The sequence below is a fragment of the Monopterus albus genome, unplaced genomic scaffold (assembly GCF_001952655.1).
Source record: "Monopterus albus unplaced genomic scaffold, M_albus_1.0 scaffold173.1, whole genome shotgun sequence".
NCBI lineage: Eukaryota > Metazoa > Chordata > Actinopteri > Synbranchiformes > Synbranchidae > Monopterus > Monopterus albus.
The window spans coordinates 178,985-201,056 of NW_018128053.1; the positions used below are offsets into that span (position 1 = coordinate 178,985).

The window sequence follows — 22,072 nt, forward strand, 5'->3', positions numbered from 1 at the left end:
AAAATGGTGTCATCAGCAAAATAAAGCATAGTAAATATTCAAAAAGGAAACAAAAAATCCTGGAAAATATTCAGCTTGAATGCAGTACTATCATACAGTGTGTAGTCCAGAGCACTGTAGGTAAGTAAAATATGAAGATACTATAGTAAAATATATCAACCATATACAACATAAAGTCCAAACCTTGTTTGTTTGTGATTCTTCGGTTATATTACAATGATAAGAGTACAGATACAAATAGATGGTCTTTCAAGTCTAACTCCTGTCACACTGTCTTCTACAGCTTATCAATGCTAAGGAAGCTGCTGCAGCTGGAAATGGAAAGCAGGTAAGAAAGGACCTACATACACGCACGCTGAAATAGACATGACCTGGTCTCAAATGCATGTACATGTAGTGGGGTCTGAAAAAACCCAGTAGTGTTGACACACATACACTTCACCACAGCACTAGCTGGAGTTTCGGCAGAACACCTCTGGAGGCAAAAAAATTATCTCTGGTCAGGGCAAACCTCAGCGACAAACAAACAATTAAAGCAAACAGCAACAGATAACATGTAGAATGAAGCTGGCAAAAGCCATACTTCACAACTACATACAGCTGCTCTACTTTTGTTTTCAGGAGCCACTCACTGGCAGCTTGTTGTGGCGAGTGACATTATTATGACACATCTGCTTTTCAGTTTCAATTCCTGAGACCACCAAGAGGCAGCCAGTCACACACTGAATTATTTTGAGAGTCCAACCAGTAATAATGAAATTTACAACAGAGCTGTGCTGCTATTACTTTCTCATATTCTATTTAGGACACAAGACAAACATCTACCAGTTTTATATGTTTATATGTGCAGTGGTGCCTTTATTAGAACATTAACCATCAGCTGTGATAAAATCTTTCTTGTTCAGGCGGATGAAAAGAGCTCTAACCTTTACCCTGCAGTTTGGCCGCCTTGCCTTTTTTAGCCTATTATTTCCTATTCCAGCCACAAATTGCACACAGCCCAGCCCCACTGCAACACACACACACACACACACACACACACGCACAGTCTAAAGTGAACATATATGGCATGCTGCTTTCTGGCTATTGTTCCTCTTTACACTGTAGTCATACATTCATACACATGTCCCATTACAGCCAAGAAAGGCACAAAGTCAGTCCTCCATCTTGATGTGACAGTGTGTGTTTTCTCACACTTATACTCTGTCTAATGTTATTCTTTACTGCCCTGAACAGACTACAGAAGAAGGCATCTATACGGTGAGTTTCTTTCCCTTTCAACCATGAGTATTATTAAACTATAGCCTCCAGTGAATTTCTCATTTCCTCCCTCTGTGTTTTCCTCTCAGGGTTTGACCCCTCATGCCCAGGACACATATGAAAGTATCGGCATGAAGAAGTGATATGATGCATTAAAGTCCAAGTCAGATGTTTTCTACCTTTTTTTTTTTTTTTTAAGATTTAGCTTACTTTTGCTGTATAAGATATTTTTGCTACTTTATCATATTTAATTTGTATGCAAACATATACTGATGACTAAAATACTTCACAGACACTTTATACTGTGATAATTATAAACCAAACCTAAATGAATGTTTGCTTGAGGATTATATATTTTGTTTAAGTGCAATACTTGAAGCGATTTTTGCAGACTGCCAGTTTGCTTCCTCTTTTAGGCTATTTGAAAGATGTCAGTTTTTGTGTGTGTTAATCTGTGTAAATGAAAAAGACAAATCCACTCTGCATTTATTACTTTTAAGTTGAATTTCTTGTAATGGCTGAAATCTTCCTGATTTCTTTATGGCACAAAACAGGAAGCAGAAGACAGATTTCTTGCAGAAGTTGTTCTAAAAGTATCAACGTTTTGGGAAACATGGTAGATTATAGATGCAGTTAATGGCCAATTAGAAAAAACATACATATATTCTACAGTGAAGCCTTAGACATACTGTGCAGTGTTTCCCATACACCCACAGGATGGCAGTGATGTTGTCTGTGACTTGCTCTTTACCTGTCCACATATTATTTTATTGTTTCTTTCAATTGCACTGCTAAGTAGTAAATATGCTGTAAACCTCCAGCCATAGGGTGACCAACCTAAAAATAAATAAACATAACAGTTTTCTGAGTGGTTTGGTTGCTATGAAGCTCATGAAGTTTACATGTGAAAATATTTCAACTGTCACATTCAGCCCTGATCACACTGATACATCTTCATATAACTAATAAGAGAGAAAACGACTGTAATGTGATCATATGAGGAAATCAACGAAGGATAAACCGCACAATATGACGCACATTTTATTTATAGGGTGGCTGTGGCTACAGGATGACATTTCATTTGGCACAAACCTTTAAAGTCCTCGATTAAGTGATGTTGAGATTAAAAGTACTGAAAGTAGGCAGGTCTTTATGGAGGTTTTGTAAAGGCACCCCAGTGTTTTGCCTCTGTTATCCCCTTAAAATGAAAGGCTTAGCTGGCGTCAGCCTGCTCAGTCTGCGTCATGTGGATCAACTCGCTTTAAACTGATTGCACGTACACCTGCCTCTCCTCTGAGCAGAGCAAGTAAAGACGAGAAAAATAACTGTCATGTTGCCTTAACCAACCGGAAAAGTGACTTTTGCCGCAAGTGTGTGTGTGCGTACGTCGGCGCGCTCGCATGTTTGTGGGTAGGTGTGTATGCACACGAGAGAGAGAAAGAGAGGGAGAGAGAGAGAGGGAGAGAGGTGGATCGCAAACAGGTGTATCTCAGACAGGTAAAGCTGCGCCTTCTTCTATGGCGTCTGCTTGTCAGACCATCACGTCACGAAACTCAGGATTAACAATCTTCCACAACTGCGAGATTATCTTGTTTTACTTTTTTTGATTTGCGACTATAGGACGGGGCTTTGGAAAGGATACTGTGCTAATTAAAAAAAAAGAAAGAAGAAGAAACTAAACATCACCAAGGGTGATCTGGCAGCACGAGGTATGAGTCCGCCTCGGTGCTTCATGCATACCTGTCACTGAAGAAACGACCACCTGGACTGATGCGATTTATCCCAGCGCTCAAAGTGTCCTAGTTTGTGGTCAGTTAACAGTAACTGTCGGGGAGGATGTCATCTGTGCTCAGCGGGCTTTCTCTGTGTCTCTGTGTCCTTGGGATCTTTGGTAAGAAGCCTTTACACGGAGTACGCCCAAAGGGTTATCATGCAAAACTGGTATTCTTGTGAAACTTGAATTTCTGTGATTTGTGTGTCTTTATGGGTTGTATTCCTTCAGGGTGGTTGTGTGGCCACAGTTCTTAACAATTACATGTGTATCTCTTATAATATTACTATAATAGCCCTGCACTGTCTAGTATATGCCCACCCAACAGGTATGTGCATGAGGTTTGGAAGCACTGGTTGCATTATAAATTTTAAAAAGGCTATAAAAATGCTCTATTAAAACAACATACTTCTGCAGAAGTGACCTTTGGTTTTCTTGATTATGAAAGCAGGCCAGTGGCTGTCCTATTCACTCAGGGCAGGCAGCCAGCTTTACTCAAGGATCGACTTGGCTGGAGTAGTGCTGCTAAAGAAAACACACATGGCTCTGGTGCTGATATTTCAAGAAAAACCTGTTGCTATTGATCGAGAAGAACTGTGGACCCTCCTACTGAATGTGTGGTTTAAGCCTTAATATGTGCTTACATGTGATAAATGCTGTAGCTACTGTCTGTCAGCATCAAAAAGTCTTTCTACCTTGCTGTTATACACCGCAGCATACTGTATTATAATGGAGTGTATTTGACCATTACACTATGTGTTAAATAGGGAAGTCATACATATATTTAGCAAAAAAATCTTCACAGTGTCAGCCAGTGTGTTTCAAGTTATGCAGGGCAGGTAGATTCCACAATAGGCTTCTACCTCATAGTGACAAACACACTGGTGGGGTGTTACACTCTGCAGAGTACATTCATCAGGTCTGATGGTAAATGCATGAATCACTTCCTCGCCAATGACGTATCTGAACAGATTCTCCCACAGTAGGTTCTGAATCAGGAGTTGCTCAGTGTACACATACACACAAGCCTAAAAACTCATGGAATAGTTCCATACAAGCTGTGTTGGGTGATCACTTGATACAACTGTGTGGATCAACAGGAAATAGGTGTGACAAACAGTGTAATGTAGTCACACTTGGAACAGTGAACCTTTACATGACAATGTTGCAATGTGCCGTCATAAATCTTCAGGTCCACATAATAAGTAAAACCATTTTCCAGCCCTAAATAAACCTAAAATGCACATACAGTGATTTTATAGACACCACTACCCAGGACACTGCTCTCCAACCCTAACATAATCATAGCCCATCATCACTCTGAATACCAAGCATCCCTGAATCCTATTAACACCCAAACAAAGAGCAGATGTTTATGTTATACAAAAGTGAAACTGAAAATGTGGATTTGTAAAAACACTGATGAGTAGAAACAAGTTAGTTCTGTCTACAGTACAAGGACAATAGTGTTTGCAGTAGCAAACCACAGAGTCATCAGAGGCAAATATTTCAAAAGGCAAATTTTTTCTTTTGTGGTCATTCTAGGTGCATCAGATGAACAGGCCATCCTAACCATATTTCATCTTGTATACATATGGTCTGTCATGTTGTGAATTGATATATTATTTGTATTTGGGAGTAACCCATTTGCTCAAGCAGTTTTCCATTCAGTCTCAACAGGATCATCACCATCAGCAAACTGCACCTTCAGAAAGTCAACCAGTCACCAGGACCACGAGCCTGGTGTAAAGAGCGGTCATATAATAATAATACACTATGACCATGAATCACCTGTCCAGGCTTTAGGCGGCCCAGGCAAACATCACATTACATTTGTTTGCATTAGCAGAACTATCATAAAGCTGACTTCAGTTTTATTTAGGCTCTGTGCCAAGAGAAATATGCAAACAAACCTTAAACTCTTGCTGTTTGTAACCACAGAAAGCAGGATCCACGTGTCATGACAGTGTGTGTGTGTGTACTTTATGAAATAGGAGGACAATAGAAGATAATGTGACAAAGTGTAGTTTGTCCACATCAGGCAGATTAGCTAATTTGATCTGCAGACAGACTGAAAGAAAAGTACAAAAAAGGTATTCTTGCGAGGGCTGGATATTTGTTGTCTTATAATGCTGCAGTGTGACAGTGTGAAACACACAAAACACAGTGTGTGTAGATGCTATTATAGGTCCTGGGGCCTTATTGAACATCACGCTCTGTCCAGACACTGAGGTAACCCTCTGGGAGTTTACTTTGTAATCTTATCTTGAGCAACGAGTCAAGCAACATATCTTGTTATTCAGCTTGTCTGATAGACAACCTGTTTACTCTCTCCTCCCCCGTTTCTGTCTTCACTATGTGTGGGCTCTGTAGAGCTCCTTTTGCCTTCAACTTCATTCAAGAAGTTTTGTATCCATGACGTCATATTTTCATCTAATTCCTCCTGTAAACTTTCTCAATAAAAGGTCAAAACAAAAATTAAATTAAATTTCAGGTAATTGTGAATCAGTCTCACCTGCTTTGGTGCAAATGGAAGTGACAACAGGTGCAATGGAGAGGCAAAAGCAAGACAACCCCAAGTGATGGCTACATGTGATGGCCACAGACAAATGTTCTTTGGTACCCTGAATGCTGTGAGGTACTGGGATGAAATCCTCAGAGTGATTGTCAGACCTTAATACTGGCACAGGGGGCTCTGGTTTGCTCCTGGTGCAGGATTACGCCCAGCCACACTTACTCCAAGATGGCACATCCATACATGTACTGGCACAGGGGGCTCTGGTTTGCTCCTGGTGCAGGATTACGCCCAGCCTCGCATGGCCAGAGTGTGTAGGATGATGAAAACATTGATGCCTGTTGTCTGGAGTGCACACAGGGGCCACACACACTTCTGAGTCACATTATGAGTTGCCGTGTTGAACTTCATGCAGCTTGGATGAGCCTATGAGTTCAGTTTTTCACTTTCAGTGTGATTTTGAATCCAGCCCGCAACAACCCAGCAGCAGGACCAGAAGACCTGCTCCTTTGTGCAAGAAGCAATAGGAGGAGCACTGTGAGCCCCACAAAATGACCTCCAGCAGCTTATTTTGTTCTGACCTAATTATACAACTTGAATAATTTACCATCATCCAGTGTGTGATTTAAGTGTTCCCTTAACTTTTTGAGCAATTTATATTATCCCTAAAAACTATATCAAAGCTAGTTTCACATTTAAAAAGGAGATCGGTGCCTCTAAAGCCACAGACAGCAGCCTCTTAGCTTAGTTTAGCACAAAGACCGCCAGAATGCAACTATTAGCTGCTTTTCACAACCATACTTCTACTGTCTTTAACGTCAAGCCCATGTTATTCAACTGTAGCACTATTCATTAATTAACCTTTTGCTCTTATGAGAGTTTAGAAACAAATAATCTCACTAGAAGAGTTAATGGCTGTCAAAGCACGTTAGCCACCAAGCTGATAAAGAGGAAGTTTGGGCCAAAATGAGAGTAACTTCTTTTTTTATTCCTTCTACCCTGCTTACCTAGATAGTAATAGACAAAAAGCCACCGAATCTAGTTTCAGCAAAGACAAATTAGTGTGGCTAGAAGGAACATTGGAAGGCAATACAGGGATAGGTTGTAGGTCAGAGTTCAACTAGGTAAGCTCCTGAGCAGCTGACCTGGAGCTGGAGGGGATTTATTCTCCAGCTTAGTATCACTGTACTGCAGAATGAAACATAGTTCATCAACAACAATTAGTTGCACATGCTTGATTGATAGATTTACTTATCAAACCTTCTCTTCTTTTAGTGACAGTCACACAGGGGGAATTTGTGGAGCTTCCTCCAAACAACTTCTTACGCTCCTTGGCTGAAGAGGAGACCATCCTGCCCTGTCGCTACCAGCCAAAAAAGGGTGATGGTGGTGTGGTGGTGCAGGTCACCTGGTATAAGAAGAAACCTGATGCCACTAAGGAACAAATCATTACTGCGCATCACACTAATGGACAGACAGGTCAGTGGGCACCTGTTGGACTGGTCTTAAGTCATGAGCACTTTACATTCACAGCCACACGCTAAGGATGTCATCAGAATGAGTAGCTTCCCCTTTTCTTACAGAGAGAATTTCCTCTTTATCATAGCATTCACTCTTACACTAAGTATTTGCTCACTCCACTGAGCAAACTTAGTATGGTTTTACACATTGATGTGTGAGTTTCAGTTGACAAGTGTTGGTTGGAGGCTTTATTTCTTTACTCATCAAACTAAGGGAGGTTAAATGCAAGTGTCCACAACCATATAATAGTATTAAATGTACTGTGAAAGACAGTGACATTGTGTTATCACTGGTAAATTTCAAGGACGCCAAGATGCTAAACTGTATTTTTGATTTCTTGTAATTTGTTGTGATTTAATAACTGAAGTTTAAACTCAGTGTGAATGTGAGACATGCTAGATAAGACCATGAGTTAAATACCTAAAAAGTAAATATAGCTTCAAGCATGAGTGTGTGCATGTGTATAGATGGAACTGAAAGTAACAAAAGGAACCCTGAAGTCTGTTTGGAACTTGCTGGACTTAATTTTTTGTCACATCTTGAACTTCCTCTCTTCATCTCTCCTCATATCTTTCCCTTTCTGATACTCTGTCTCTCTCCCTAATTTCCTGCCTGCCTCTCTATGTGCAGCATTTGGGACGTGGTCTCGACGTGTACGCTTTAAAAACAGCGAACCCACCTTGGACTCATCTCTGGTCATCATGAGCACTGAAGTCTCTGATGAGGGGACGTACATCTGCCGCATCAGCACCTTCCCCTCTGGCAACTTTGATGGCGAGATGTCACTCATTGTATGGAGTGAGTCCCTCAGCAGTGACCCTGAGAACAGTCCTGATTACTGATGATCAGTTACATGTTAACAGCATACTTTGTTACCAAAACAATTCACTGACTATAATTAAAATATAGCTGACTAGTTGTTTGAAGGCCCTGGAAAACTTAAAATCTTAAATAAATCTCTGTGACATTAAATGTTTACAGTTTATAAGAAACAACATTTAGAAGAAAGCAACTAAATTTATTATGAAGTTAATATTCTCATATTCATTTTACTCAACTCTAACACTCAAAAACTTAGCTAATCTTCTTCATCAGGACTTTATGTTTCTGATTTGACTTGACTGAGAGTGCTCAAATGTCATCAGATTTGGATTTGAATATCTTTAAATTGTGATTGGTGCATGGAAAATTGTGATGTCACCATCCTCCTGCTGAGACACTGTAACAACTGTCCCTCCAGCCATTCCTATCTCCTCCCTGGAACCTGTTATTATGGTCGAGGGACAGTCCTACAGGCAGGCCGCTTCCTGTCGCTCTGTCGCCCGCCCGCCTCCCCAACTCTCCTGGGACTCCGACCTGGGTGGTCAGTCCATCAACCGCTCCTCTGAAAACGGGGCAATCTCCTCGAACTATTTTCTGTACCCTCTGAGGGGCATGAATGGCAAGAAGCTGGACTGTTTGGTGTGGCACCCGACTTTACCGAGCCCCCGCAGGCTCAGAAACAACCTGGTGGTGTACTGTGAGTATATTTAAAATATGCTTAAGAATTTTCACTACTTCTCTCTAAAAGGGGTTTAAGGATAATCACCTTTATTGGCCAAGTATGTTACACACAAGGAATTTGTTTCCGGTACAGAACCGATGGCAGCCATCTGTGGTGCCAGCTCAACCGATGGCTCTAATTATCAGGGGCAACAGAGGGGGGGAATTCGGTGTCTTGCCCAAGGACACGTCGACTGCACGCACCGAGATTCAAACCGTCAACCTTCTGGTTGGGAGACCACTGCTCTACCCACCACACCACTGTCACCTCCCCTGGACAAGAGAATAATTTGTGTGTTTTGCTGATGTTATTAGGGGTTTTTTCCCCACAGAACCTATTACATGACCATTCCAGCTTCACAGGAAATGATTGCAGTACTATGACTCTGAACTTTGGCTAACTTTGTTTCTGTAGTTTCTTGTAAATGTTATATTCATTACAAGTTGGGGGCGACTGTGGTTCAGTGGGTAGAGCAGTCGTCTCCCAACTGGAGGGTCGGAAGTTTGAATCTCGGTACCTGCAGTCCACATGTTGAAGTGTCCTTGGGCAAGACACTGAACACCCAGGTTGCCCCTGATGGTTAGAGCCGTTGGTTGAGTTGGCGCCACAGCTGGCTGCCATTGGTTCTGTACCGGAAACAAATTCCTTGTATGTAACATACTTGGCCAAATAAAGGTGATTATCCTAAGTTGATCATCATCACTGTTTTTTCTAAAAGCGGTCTTTCCTTTTTTGTTTTACATGAAATGCTAAACATTACCCCCTTTCTCACTTCAACCTAATTGACATGACAACTTATTGTTGTTCCTTCCAGTCTCTCCACATGCAGAGGTGTCTGGCTACAATGGAGACTGGCCAGTGGGTCTGGAGAATGCTGCCCTGAGGTGCATCAGTGGAGGAAACCCCAAGCCGCAGAGTTTCACCTGGCGCAGGTATAGTAAACCCCCCCATACACACTGTCTGGTACTCGTGTGACTAACTGTCTGACATGTCTGGTCGCAGTTATTTTTCTTGGAACCTTCAGAGTGATTATGGCAATTATTTTGCTATGAGTTCACCAGTGAAGAGTTTCAATGGAGTATTCAGTAAGGTTGCGCTCAGGTCATCATCAGGGGCCAAGAAGTTAACAGTGATTTTTTTTATCATTACTCAGTTGTCTATTACAGACTAGGATGTTGTGGGTCTTATTGTTCTCTTATTTTTCTCAAAGAAATGTATTTCAAAGCAACATTGACACATTGTATATTCTCATCAATTTAGGAACATGAACTTAGTCTTGAAATGACATTTTATGATCTCAAATCCTCAGGTGAATAAATGGCCAAATTACTTAATGGCTGGTCATATTCAATATTTCTCTTACTGTCAACAAAGCTTGTCTGTAGTGTAGACTGAATCATATCTAAAAACAGTACAGCACTATAGTTTGTAGCAAATGTCACTGAAAGTAGAATAAATGCTGTATCATTTGGGGGCAGTTTTTAGCTGCAGAATACCACACATTTTGTACACTAGTGATTATGTACAATAGATGGGTGGTGTATGTGGAGCTGTTTCGCAAGCATATGATTAATGCAATGCACAGTGACCAACAGCTGGCAGTGGCAAGAAACACAAATGCACCCACAAACGGCACTAAAGAAAAAGACTGCTAGCAACATGGATGTAAAGAATGTATGGCATAAAATATTACAAAAATCAGCTTTGGTTTAATATGGAAGAAAATGTACTCAGTACATATAGACTTCAGACTTTTCCCAATGTACAGTGTGTTTTGGTTAGAAACTGATTAGAACTGTACATGTGTTTATTTTAAGAACACATTTAATACCTTAGCATTCGGTATTAGTTTTTAATGTGGCTTGGCCCCTTAGGCACTTGACTGAAAAAACCTTTTACAGTGTGATCTGGCTCTCCACCCTTTTCCACATGACTTAAACAAACAAGTCCTGGCACTGTCACTTCCTGATTCAAATGTTACATGTGTCATTTGAAACGCGGCACATTTCTGCCCAACTTTAAAGTCTGACAAGACTTAAAATGCCTGGCTTCTTCTGCTTCATTTATCTGGTGTCATCTTTAAGCCATTTCCTTTCGTGCATTCATATATTTTCAGGGTGTGGTGCAGATTTTGGCCAGACAAATGTCAGCCACAAAAGATGATTAGAAGCGAAATGGATCAAATTATCACTGGTGGCAGTTGGGCCCAAAGGGAGAAATTCCTCACACACAGATGCCATATATGTACTAAAATGTAAAGAACAACAAGAGACATGTTTGCTAAGGTTTGACTCATATGAGTTGTTTTTTTTTGCCAGATGATGATGTCGTTAGTCAGGAACACACCTTGAGAAAGGAGGTTTTGTGAGTAAAGCTCAGTCATGAATGAGCATGTGCAGATAGGTGACAAATGGAAGGAAAAACTAACAAAAAGTGAACAACATACACTTTTTGGTGTCTCTAGAACAGCTTCAGTGGCCCTCTGCTGGATGGAGGAAGCATCAAAACATCTGTTTTGAAGCCAAAATCACTATTATTTTCTAGTTGCACCTTATTTAATTGAGGAATTGGTGATTTTCTTTGTCAAATGTGATAATAAAATGAATATCTTTGGATTCATTGCTTGGACAAAACAAGACATTTGAAGAGACAATCGCTGACTCAGGCATGTCAAAATGGGTATTCCCCCCCCCCCCCCTTTTTTAGTCAGGATATGCCTTTAATTTATTACCCATTTGTATGTCCTCACATATACACAAAGAGAAAAAACCCCAGTCAGCAGTCAAAATCTCAAGTTACAATCAACCTTTCCACTAAAGGACATGCTTTACATGAACACACACACAAATGTGCGATGGCTACAGCAGCAGGGCAAACCTGTTGGATTTGTCAGTAAAAAGCAACAGGTGAAGTAAGAGCTGGTGTCACAGTGTCGTGTTGCGACTTGCACTGAAAGCAGACAGATGAGACAGTTTCACACGAAGGAGGGAGGAAGAGGGGGCTGAGAAGAAGAAAGGGAAAGGAATGAGCTCCCCATATAAGCAGAGAGGTAAACTAGTGGGAGCAGGTAGGCAGAGGAGTTGGGGTGATCCAAGGGGCGGAGAGACGAGGAAGCACAATGTGTGGATTTGTGCAAGATGTTGTTGTGGTATTGTGTCTACTGTGCATGTACAAACCGACACTTCTTCTTTCCTGCTAGTCATAGGGGATTTCTACAAAAAAGTATAACTGTGCACTATGAAATATATGTGAATAGAGAGCAGAGCATGTTCCTATAACGATGAAAGCACACTAGGTGGTCCTGGGGCAATGCAGATTGAAAATGCTCACAGCAATGCTCAAGCATTAAGTTCAAGTCTCAAAACAACAACAGCGAGGCAACACCCTGGACAATGTTGCTCATTGAAGTTTTTTAAGTGTTTCCTGGAGTCACACTACCGCAAACTAAATGGTGGTTCCTTCCTACTTTTCTAAATATGTGAAAACATGTACGTATAAAGTAACACACAGTTCTTGGTTCAAACATAAAAACTGACTAGAATATTCAGTAAACAGTTTGCTTAATTTTGTTATCATTTGTGCACTTTTAGTCATTGATGCCAAAATGCATTGTAACAGCAGGCAAGGCAAGCTAAGGTTATTTATATAGGACAGTTTCATACACAAAGGCAAAGGCAATTTAAAGTGCTTAACACAATGCACACAAAGAGATAAAACATTAAAATGCAAATTACAAGCAACAATTACATGACAGCACAAAGTAGCAACATGCAGATGTTGAGAGCTGTGGCAAACTGTGGACTCTCCCTGTTCTCACTATAGTTTGTACCCCTTTACCTCCGTCTTCTCAAGACTAACCTCTGAGTACACTAGAGGTGGGAGTACTTTCTTCTGGCAAATTTAAAACATCAGTGTCTATTCACTCAGCTAAACAGCACATTGAAGTCAATTGGTCACTGAGTAACAGAAGAAAGATAAAAACAGAGTGTGAAATCGAACAGAAACAAGATACATTAAGACACATTTCTGTAACATTAGAGAGAATTGTTGTGAGGCTGGAGATGTCTGCATTGTGCCAGTTAAAATATGGGGGTTTCTCAATTACCCACTTTGTTTAGAGTGTTACACATCTCTTTTCAATCGTAAATATACCGCTGTTTACCTATCTATGGAAGAGAAATTCAAATTAATTAATGCCGTCGCGGTTCATTGTGCTGTCCACTTGTGACACAACACCGGCAGCAGTAGTTGTGTGCGTTCATGAACTGTCCTCTCTGATTCTGAAACAATTACTAAGTAATTGGAGTTATGAGGGGTGCCAAGTTAATTTCGAGGTACCCAAGATTAAACATTAAATGGCTGGAAACAAGCAAAATGAGCATGTTATGGGCACTTTAATTTAAAGCAGTGGGAAAAAAGAACAGTCTTTAATTTAGTTTTAAATGTGACTATAACTGGGGCACAGCTATGTTCTAATGACAGCCGGTTCCAGCTGTGGGCAGCATAATGGCTAAAAGCCCTTTTACAAGAGTGAACTCTGGGCACCACTAGCTTACCAGTCCTTGCAGATCTGAGACACTTACCAGGCACATTTTTCTTTTAGTCAGAATGTGGGTCCAGGGTCCAGAAAAGGGCTTTACTTCTTTAGATAGTAAAAAATAGTGTTCAGCCACTCATCCCATCACAGTCATTTTCAAACGGTCCCTAACACATTGAAAAAATTGTTAATAATGACTTTCTGATTACAGTACCACTTAACCCAAGAGGGCCATGTGTTGATCTAAGTGCACTATAACATAACTTTGTCTTGTATTCTGTTTGCAGAATGGGTAAAGATTTGCCAGAAGGTGTGAACCCCTTCCCTAATGGAACTCTAGTTTTTGGGCGCCCCCTAAGCTTGTCAGACAGAGGCACCTACCAGTGTGAGGCCAAGAATGAAGTGGGAGTAGGGAAGGCGGAAGTGGAGATTGTTGTGACAGGTAGATGACAGCGCTGTCAACATCACATACTAAGACTTGTCATACAGTATATTGTGAGCACAGTTGTACAGTACACATCCATCTAATCCTGTCTGCTTCCTGACTCACTCTCTACTTTACAGAATCTCCTGAGCCACGGGAATGGCCTGAAAACCTGTTGATGCTTTCTGTGGGAGGTGTTGCTGCTGTGCTGCTGATCTTGATGCTTATCATTGTCATTGTTGTCACATGCCACCAAAAACGCAAGAACACAAAACTGGAGAGAGAGCTCACCCTGAAGAAGTATGCTGAAATAACATACTTTAAGTAAATTAAGATAAGATGAAACTTTAATAATCTCCATAGGGCAGACTTGGCCAGAAAGAATACGTAAGACTGGAGAAAATCAGAGCTGCAGATGACAGCTACAAAAGCAAAGCATGCTGAATAGAATTAGTGGTGGAACTTTCTACAGTCATTAAAATATGCTGTTGTCTCTTTTTCTCCCCCCCCCCATATCTTTTCTCACAGGGAGGAAATAAGCAGTCTCTCTAGACAAGCTTCTATCAGGAGAATGAACTCTGGCAGCACAGACACCAGAGGAGCGGTAACTGTTACTGAATTATTTTACTGTTACTGTATGTCTTACTAAACACAGTGTCCTACTGCAGTATCATCCTGTGTCTCCTGCAGCTACACAACTTCATTCAGGCTGTGACACTTTGACACAGTTGATCAAAATTAGTAGAGTATCGGTCTCATATGTTTCTCACCGTCATTTATTTATTCATTCAAAGACTCTTCTGAAATTCTACACATTTTATTATGATGATTGATGAATACTTATTACTGTGCTCTACAGCCATGGGTGTCAGGTAGCTGTGGCAGTGGTTAGATAATCTCTCATCTGTCATCAGCCATTGCTTCACCTACTTTGTTTGTCTTTTCAAATGAAAGAAGTGAGTGGGGTTTAAAGTTTTGAAAAGGCATAGTGTTGTATGCACAGCCTTTTCTGTGGGGGCATGCATGGGGGTTAGGATTTTGGCAGAGTTTGAGGTTATTCTTACCTTGAGTCCCACTGCTAATCCTACCCTCTGTGTCTTTGAATCGCAGACAGAGGAAAATATCCCTTTGAGGGTGGAGGGAACCCTGAGGACCAGCCTGTCTTCCCTCGGGGTCAGTCTACGTATCTATCTATCTAAGTCTGCATAATCATTTCTAGGACACTGAGGAACTGTAGTATAAACTTTGGTTATCATAAGGAAAATAAATGTATTTGATGACTGCACCTTCACTTAATTGATCAATAGTGTGTCCTTTTAGTCAATGCAGAGCATTTATTTACTTGGGCATAGTCTTTTGCTATATCTAATACAAAATTACATAATTCCAAGGAAAGTTCAGAAGAATATTATTATTTGTTTTCTGCTTCTCAAAGTCCTGGCTACATCCCTGGTAAAATAATGGTAGAATAAGAGCTGCTTAAATTTGAAATGTTTATCCAAATCTTTAAATGTGGATGTAAAAGGCAAATAATTGGTGTAAGCATATGATATTAAAACAATGTGCGAAAAACTATGGTTCAGGCCAGCATTAATACATGACAACATATGAAAATAAGCACCATTAGTGGCTTTAGAAAAGAATGCATGATCCCAAGAATAAATATAGCCCTAAGGTCTTAAGCAATATTATGCAGTGTGATTGTCAATATCTGAGATGCACCACGTTTAGATTTGAAATTTTGAGCTCAGTACTTATGACATTATACAGAATAAACACATTTGCTTTCATTCCAAGTGTGAGATGAGACAACTAATGCCAAAAGGTTACTGTGTGTAACCAGGAAATGGTCTGGCCCCTAAACTGCAACATGACATTTTATACTTCTGTTTTTCACTGATAAAACAAGCCAAATAGAACATGGTAATTTCTAAGATACAGTGAGGAACAGAAGTATTTGAACACCCTGCGATGTTGCAAGTTCTCCCACTTAGAAATCATGGAGGGGTCTGAAATTCACATTGTAGGTGCATTCCCAGTCTGAGAGACAGAATTAAAAAAAAATTTCAGGAAATCACATTGTATGATTTTTAAAGAATTTATTTGTCTAGCACTGCTGAACATAAGTATTTGAACACCTGAGAAAATCAGTGTTAATATTTGGTACAGAAACCTTTGTTTACAATTACAGAGGTCAAACGTTTCCTGTAGTTCTTGACCAGGTTTGCACACACTGCAACAGGGATTTTGGCCCACTCCTCCACACAGATCTCCTCTAGATCTGTCAGGTTTCGGGGCTGTCGCTGAGCAACGCAGAGTTTAAGCTCCCTCCAAAGATGTTCTATTGGATTGAGGTCTGGAGACTGGCTATCTCATCTGACCACATGACTTTCTCCCATGCCTCCTCTGGATCATCCAGATGGTCTTTGGCCAACTTCAGACGGGCCTGGACATGTGATGACTTGAGCAGGGGAACCTTCCGTGCAATGCATGATTTGAAACCATGACGGCGTAGTGTTCTACCGACAGTGACCTTTGAAACTGTGGTCCCAGCTCTCTTCATGTCATTGACCAGCTCCTCCCTTGTAGTTCTGGGCTGATTCCTCACCTTTCTCATCATCCGTGATACCCCACGAGGTGAGATCTTGCATGGCGCCCCAGTCCGAGGGAGATTGACAGTCGTCTTTAGCCTCTTCCATTTTCTAACAATTGCTCCAACAGTTGATCTATTTTCACCAAGCTGCTTGGCAATTGCCCCGTAGCCCTTTCCAGCCTTGTGGAGGTCCACAATTTTGTCTCTGGTGTCTTTTGACAGCTCTTTGGTCTTGCCCATGGTAGTAGTTGGCGTCTGACTGACTGTGGGGTGGACAGGTGTCTTTAAAGAGCTCAGACAGGTGCTACTAATTTAGATTAATGAGTGGAGTAGAGGTGGACTTTTTCAAGGCACAGTAACAGGTCTTTGAGAGCCAGAATTCTTGCTGTTTCTCAGGTGTTCAAATACTTATGTTCAGCAGTACAAGACAAATAAATTCTTTAAAAATCATACAATGTGATTTCCTGAATTTTTTTCTTAATTCTGTCTCTCAGAGTGGGAATGCACCTACAATGTGAATGTCAGACCCCTCCATGATTTCTAAGTGGGAGAACTTGCAAAATTGCAGGGTGTTCAAATACTTCTGTTCCTCATTGTAAATGGGTGCTGAAAGGAATAACCAGTCTAAATGTTTTTGTTTCCAGTATTTATGCTAAGGTAATAGCTTTATATTTAGCATATACACACTCATCTAACCCTCAGCAAGAAAGCAAATAAATGTGTTTCCCAAGATGGCTACCTATTGCTTTAAAACTTTAAAAGTGCATTTGCATTAGAGACAAGTAATCTCAGTAAATAGATACAAATTTATAAAATACAATACAAATAATCTATAATCTCACTAAAATTGCTTCAGTTTAAACTATGGGTGCAAAAGAAGGACACATTACAACAAGACCACCATATCAGTATATCTGTTAATATTGTCTTTCCTGCACTGACAGGAGCAGGCTCATGTCCGTGACAGCCGATCTACTATCTCAGGTGGGCGGGGAGGAGGAGGGGGGGGAGGAGGAGGAGGAGGGGGGGGAGCATTTGACTACCTGGGCAGACCAGTCCTGAACAACAACTCGCGGAGAGGAAGAGACAGACCTCTGGATAGGGATGAGGAGAGTCGAATCAGAGTCGAAACATATGTGCGAAACAGCACAATATCTTTGGTAAGTGTATCTCTGAGCATGTGTGTTTCTGGACATGTCAAAACCTGAATTCACTAAATTGTGGAATTCATCTCACCCAGTTTAATAACCTGTGTATATTTACCTGATGATGATGATGTAATTACAAAGTGTGTCTGTCTTGTTTTTTTGCAGCAGGAAACTCGTTTCCATCCTCCTCTCACACCATCAGCCTTCCCACTGGTACAGACCACTGAAATTGTAAGACAGATAAATGGCAGCGCCATCATCCCAGCAGATGGGGGTTCACAGCCAGGAAGCGTTGCTAAGAATCACCAGCACCCTCCACTGAGCCTCAGCTACCCACCGGTAACAGATGATGAGGATGAAGTAGATGAAGGTTTGGGGGGTCCTGCCAGTCAAGAGCATCCTGATGACCAAGACAGCGAGACCAACAGCTCCCATGTTTCTGAGGCTCACAGTACACGCTATCAGCAGACTAATGGCACACTGAGACCCAAACCCCAGCCAAGCCCCACTATGGTTAGTCCCCATGCCTCGCTGATTCACAAGGCCCAGATAGTTTAGCAGGCAGCAGGAAAATAGTATGTGAAACTACAGAACTGACTAGCTCTGGTCTAGAGGGTGGTTCATATCTGGATATATCTTGATTTCTGGTTTCTGCCAGACAAGACCGCGTCGCAGTATTTCTAGTACCACTACTACAGCTTTAATCTCAGACAATATTTGTTGCTCATCTTTCACAATACAGTGTTCGTTGCTCTTACCAACTAACAGGTGAATGCAGCTGACATACCTTCTGTGTGTGTGCGTGTGTGTGGGGGTGAAAACACTCAAGGACAACTACATCAGGAAATCCAGGAGAGGGCTTTGGGAAAGTTGATACATCACACTGCAATCCCCTCGGTCCTGGGGGTGGATTTTTACTTTAGTGGTAGCCTGTGTATCAGTAACTGTGTGTGTGTAAAGTTCCCTTACACAACACGGTTTGGGATCTGATCCAAACCATGGTGTTGTTGCTCGCTTGCCACACCTGCAACATGCATACCTCTATATTATTGAGCTGTCCTCGTGCCTTTGTCTGAAGCACTGGGACAGTTTGGATCTGACACAGATTTCACACTGTCAAAACATAACCTATATACTGTATGTAGTGATTTGACAATCTGTAAATATGTACAATATTTTTCACTTTTTGAATTACACAGCAAATTAGCATATCAGCAAATTAAACATATCTATTTTCTAGTTCCACATGCCCCTCTTCCTTATCAACCTTACATCAACACCTAGAGACCTTTGATAGTAGTAGTCAGTTTAACACGTCATTCCAAAATCTCCCATAGGTGTTCAGCTGGGTAGATCTGCCGACTGAGAAGGACATGATGTATGATTTACTTCATTTTCATACTCATTAAACTACTCACTGACCATTGTGCCCTATGGACTGGGGCACTGTCATCCTGGAAGAGACCACTCATTACTCAGGCTTTTCCTTTGTCTGCATGCTGAGTACCTTCATGTATGCACACGCATACAAAGTGGATAAACGACAGAAAAGCTGCCAAATCTGTGTAAAATGCATTTTATTTTCGCAATTTTTTTTTTTACATCACTTGAACTACTTGATAAATCTGAATGCAAAAAAGACAGAGACAAAAAGTAAAATGTCTCAACTGAGGACATACTGCACTTGTGCTTTGCAAAGGTCTAAGGAGTTTTTCAACATCCAAGACAGGACAATGGCTTTGCGAGAGGAATTTGACATGAACTGTTACAGCTTTTTAATATTGCAGAAAAACCAAACGTATTGTTTACTACTACCTGTTTTTTTTCTTGTTTATATGTGTTTTCAATACTGTTGGATTCTGTTACAGCCCTGACATGGAACATAATGTGCCAAAAGGAAAATGAAAAAAAAAAAAGTTTTGCTTTTTTGGCAAATATGAAGTATTATTTTGTTCTGTATGTGGTATTGTTTTACGTTACCTTTTGTAAATACAGCTTTTACCAAAATTTATGTCATAAGCCACCTGAGATAAAAGTATGTGGGAAGAGTTTGTCCATATTATCCAGTAGCACAAAACAATTTAGAGCAACAGATGAATTATGTGAAAATAGTCAGAATAGGCCACATCTGTTGCAGACAGTGCCCCCTGATGTGTACTGATGGAAAGTGCAGAGACTTCAAACTGAAAAACTACTGAACTATGAAAGACTCTACATTCAACTGTGACTTTGGAAAATTATTTTCCTGGTCTCGTACCTGAACTTATATTTGTTTTTAGGGCTATGTATGGGTATCAGCTTGTATTGGTGGGTGGAAATAAATGTGTATATAAAAGCTATTTTCTTGATTATCTAAATCTGGTTTGTTAGGGAAGTGTTTGTTGAGATTCCTATGGAGATTTTTGTAGGGGTTCATTTAAAAGATCTGATGACATTTTTGCCCGTGACCCCGTTCAGGGACTAAGCGGTAGAAAATGAATGAATGAATGAATGAATGACATTTTTGTGCCTAACAGTCAAATCCACTCGGGATTGTCCGTGTGGACCATAGCCACACATTCCTTCCACTCTAGGTGCATATAGTCTATGTATCCTGTTGCCGTATGATGTAAGCTTTAATACTGCTGTCTGCTGTGTGCCAGTTAGTTGGTTTTATTGAAGAATAAGCACAAGTATTATTATCAAAATATACTTACAGTAGCAAAAGTAAAACTACTCAGAGAATGGCACATTTAACATTAGGCTATATCCATCCATCCATTTTCTAAACCACTTAGTCCCACATTAGGCTATATTTTATCATTTTTTTGTGTATTACTGTATACATCTCATTTATGCAGCTGGTAAAGGTGGAGCTAATTTTAACTACCTTGTATGCTTATAATCTGCTGGGTAGCCTGTGAACTTCACACCGAGGATCAGTACAGTCTTGTGATTACATTGTATCCTGTTTTATTGATCAGATTCTGAAAATTAGCTAGTAACTACAGTTATCAAATGTAGTGTAGTTAAAAAAAATACAATATTTGTCTCTGAAATGTATGAAGTCAAAGTATGAAGTAGCAGGAAATGAAAACACTCAAGTAAAGTTACAGTTAGGCCACCTCAAAATTGTACTTAAGAACAATACTAGAGTAAATGTACTTGGAATGTCTCCACCACAGTTGCATTCCAGCTCTTGCCCTCATTTAGGACCCTCTTATGAAAATGAGGGAGGTATGGATGTCTCTACCATAACTGTTCATCTCTAGACCCACCAGCTTATCAAAGTGGGAGAGTGTACAGCATATGGCACCCCCATCTTTCTTTATGGTTGAGATCTAATAAACTTGAATTCGCTTCATTGTAATTTTTGTTATGCACCCGTTGTTTATAAAAAGTAAAATAAATGAAAAATAGTACTTTTAAAAAAAAATTAATAAATCGTACAGCCTGTCTCCACCCGGAAGTGTGTAATGATTGAGGTCATGCAGGAGCAGGAAACAGATCTCGAGAGCTAAGATGGCGGAGGAGCAGCAGGACTCAACACAGGGGGATATGGAGGGTGAGAGGAACAGATATTAAACAAAAATATCCAACACATATCATGCAATTGCAGCCCAAAGCCACATAAATGCCCGCTCTGTGTTTCAGCCGTTGCCCTCTCTTTAATAAAACTGGCTGGCATACAGCGATGAGAGCAAGACAGAGGCCAGCGCTTGGTGGCTAAGGCTAGCTAGCTGCCTTTGGCTACACAAAGAAAAAAAGACGCTTGTTTTGTTATTGACGTGGAAACGGTAAATGACAGTCCCGGGGTATTTGACCTAAGGAAATGTTTAAATTGTAGGCTTAATGTTAAAAACAGGACACCCAGTTTTGGTTGGTAAAACGAGGTTGTACGTCGTGACCGATATTTGTTTTGTTTTCGCACTGGTCGTGCTAGCCAAGTCTGACTGACGTTAACCGGTGTTGTGAGGACTGATGTTGTTGAAAATGGGAAGAGAAAATGTAGCTGCTGTCATGAATGTCGTGTTGTTGTCACATTTTAATTAAATTTTTAACGCATACTTATCTCTCTGAGGTACCTTATGTGACTGCAGTGGTTTCACTGGTCAGCAGGTTATCGATTTTTTAATGTCAAGAAGGCAAATACTTGAACAAAAGAGAGAAATATACAAGACTTTATTCAGTTGCTTTAATAAAGTGACACCGAGGGCACTAACATACTCTTCCACTGATGAAGCAATTTCTGTTGGAGCAGCATCAGTACAGGTTATTCATTTAATTTTATAAAGAAACAGTGCAGCCAGATTTACTTGTGCATGCAAAATACATTTGCAGCAATTTTTCTTTTACAACCCAGAAAGAAGTGTAGCATTCAACATGAATCTGCATTAAACTTGCTTGTTTTGCATCACAAGATAGTATCTCAAGATTATCCAGATGAAATGCTTTCTTAACAGTGGCATTTATTTATTAATGGTGCTCTTTTCTGCATTTGCTGCCATTAGTTTTTTTTTTTGGAAAAATTTCAGCCTCCAACTTTATAACACTGCGACACATTAACAAAGCTTCTACTCATTCACTACATAGTAACATTGTAGCAGTGTGATGTTCTAACCAAGGCTGCAAGTTTTCCATTCTGATACATCTAATAAACACTGGTCTTGGACAAGCTCTGCCCTCATGTTGCCCTGCCAGTATCTATTCTTGAAGTGTTTATTAGTGGGTCACCTTTTCTCTTACAGGAGTGAACTGCCTTGCATATGACGAGGCCATAA

At 40.6% G+C, this 22,072-nt stretch overlaps 3 protein-coding genes across 3 annotated transcripts in view; all 3 read left to right on the forward strand.

Moving 5' to 3' along the window:
- The window catches only part of fcer1g (Fc epsilon receptor IgFc epsilon receptor Ig), a 6,077-nt gene extending 3,949 nt beyond the window's left edge, over positions 1-2,128 (forward strand). The window contains exons 3-5 of the mRNA XM_020616293.1: positions 284-328; positions 1,237-1,260; positions 1,350-2,128. Coding sequence (XP_020471949.1) covers positions 284-328; positions 1,237-1,260; positions 1,350-1,403 — 123 coding nt within the window. The 3' untranslated portion in view covers positions 1,404-2,128. The remainder of the gene's footprint in view (positions 1-283; positions 329-1,236; positions 1,261-1,349) is intronic.
- Positions 2,129-2,622: 494 nt separating this feature from the next.
- On the forward strand, positions 2,623-19,620 carry LOC109969415 (nectin-4-like). Its single transcript, XM_020616282.1, has 11 exons — positions 2,623-3,151; positions 6,822-7,025; positions 7,698-7,865; positions 8,308-8,586; positions 9,425-9,542; positions 13,435-13,589; positions 13,712-13,871; positions 14,100-14,175; positions 14,682-14,744; positions 17,109-17,324; positions 17,478-19,620. Exons 1-11 carry the CDS (start codon positions 3,097-3,099, stop codon positions 17,868-17,870), a joined length of 1,887 nt encoding a protein of 628 aa, XP_020471938.1. The 5' UTR covers positions 2,623-3,096; the 3' UTR covers positions 17,871-19,620.
- Positions 19,621-20,760: 1,140 nt separating this feature from the next.
- Positions 20,761-22,072, forward strand: part of LOC109969441 (ubiquitin thioesterase OTUB1) — a 4,032-nt gene continuing 2,720 nt past the window's right edge. Inside the window, exons 1-2 of the mRNA XM_020616329.1 lie at positions 20,761-20,856; positions 22,040-22,065. Coding sequence (XP_020471985.1) covers positions 20,814-20,856; positions 22,040-22,065 — 69 coding nt within the window. The 5' untranslated portion in view covers positions 20,761-20,813. The remainder of the gene's footprint in view (positions 20,857-22,039; positions 22,066-22,072) is intronic.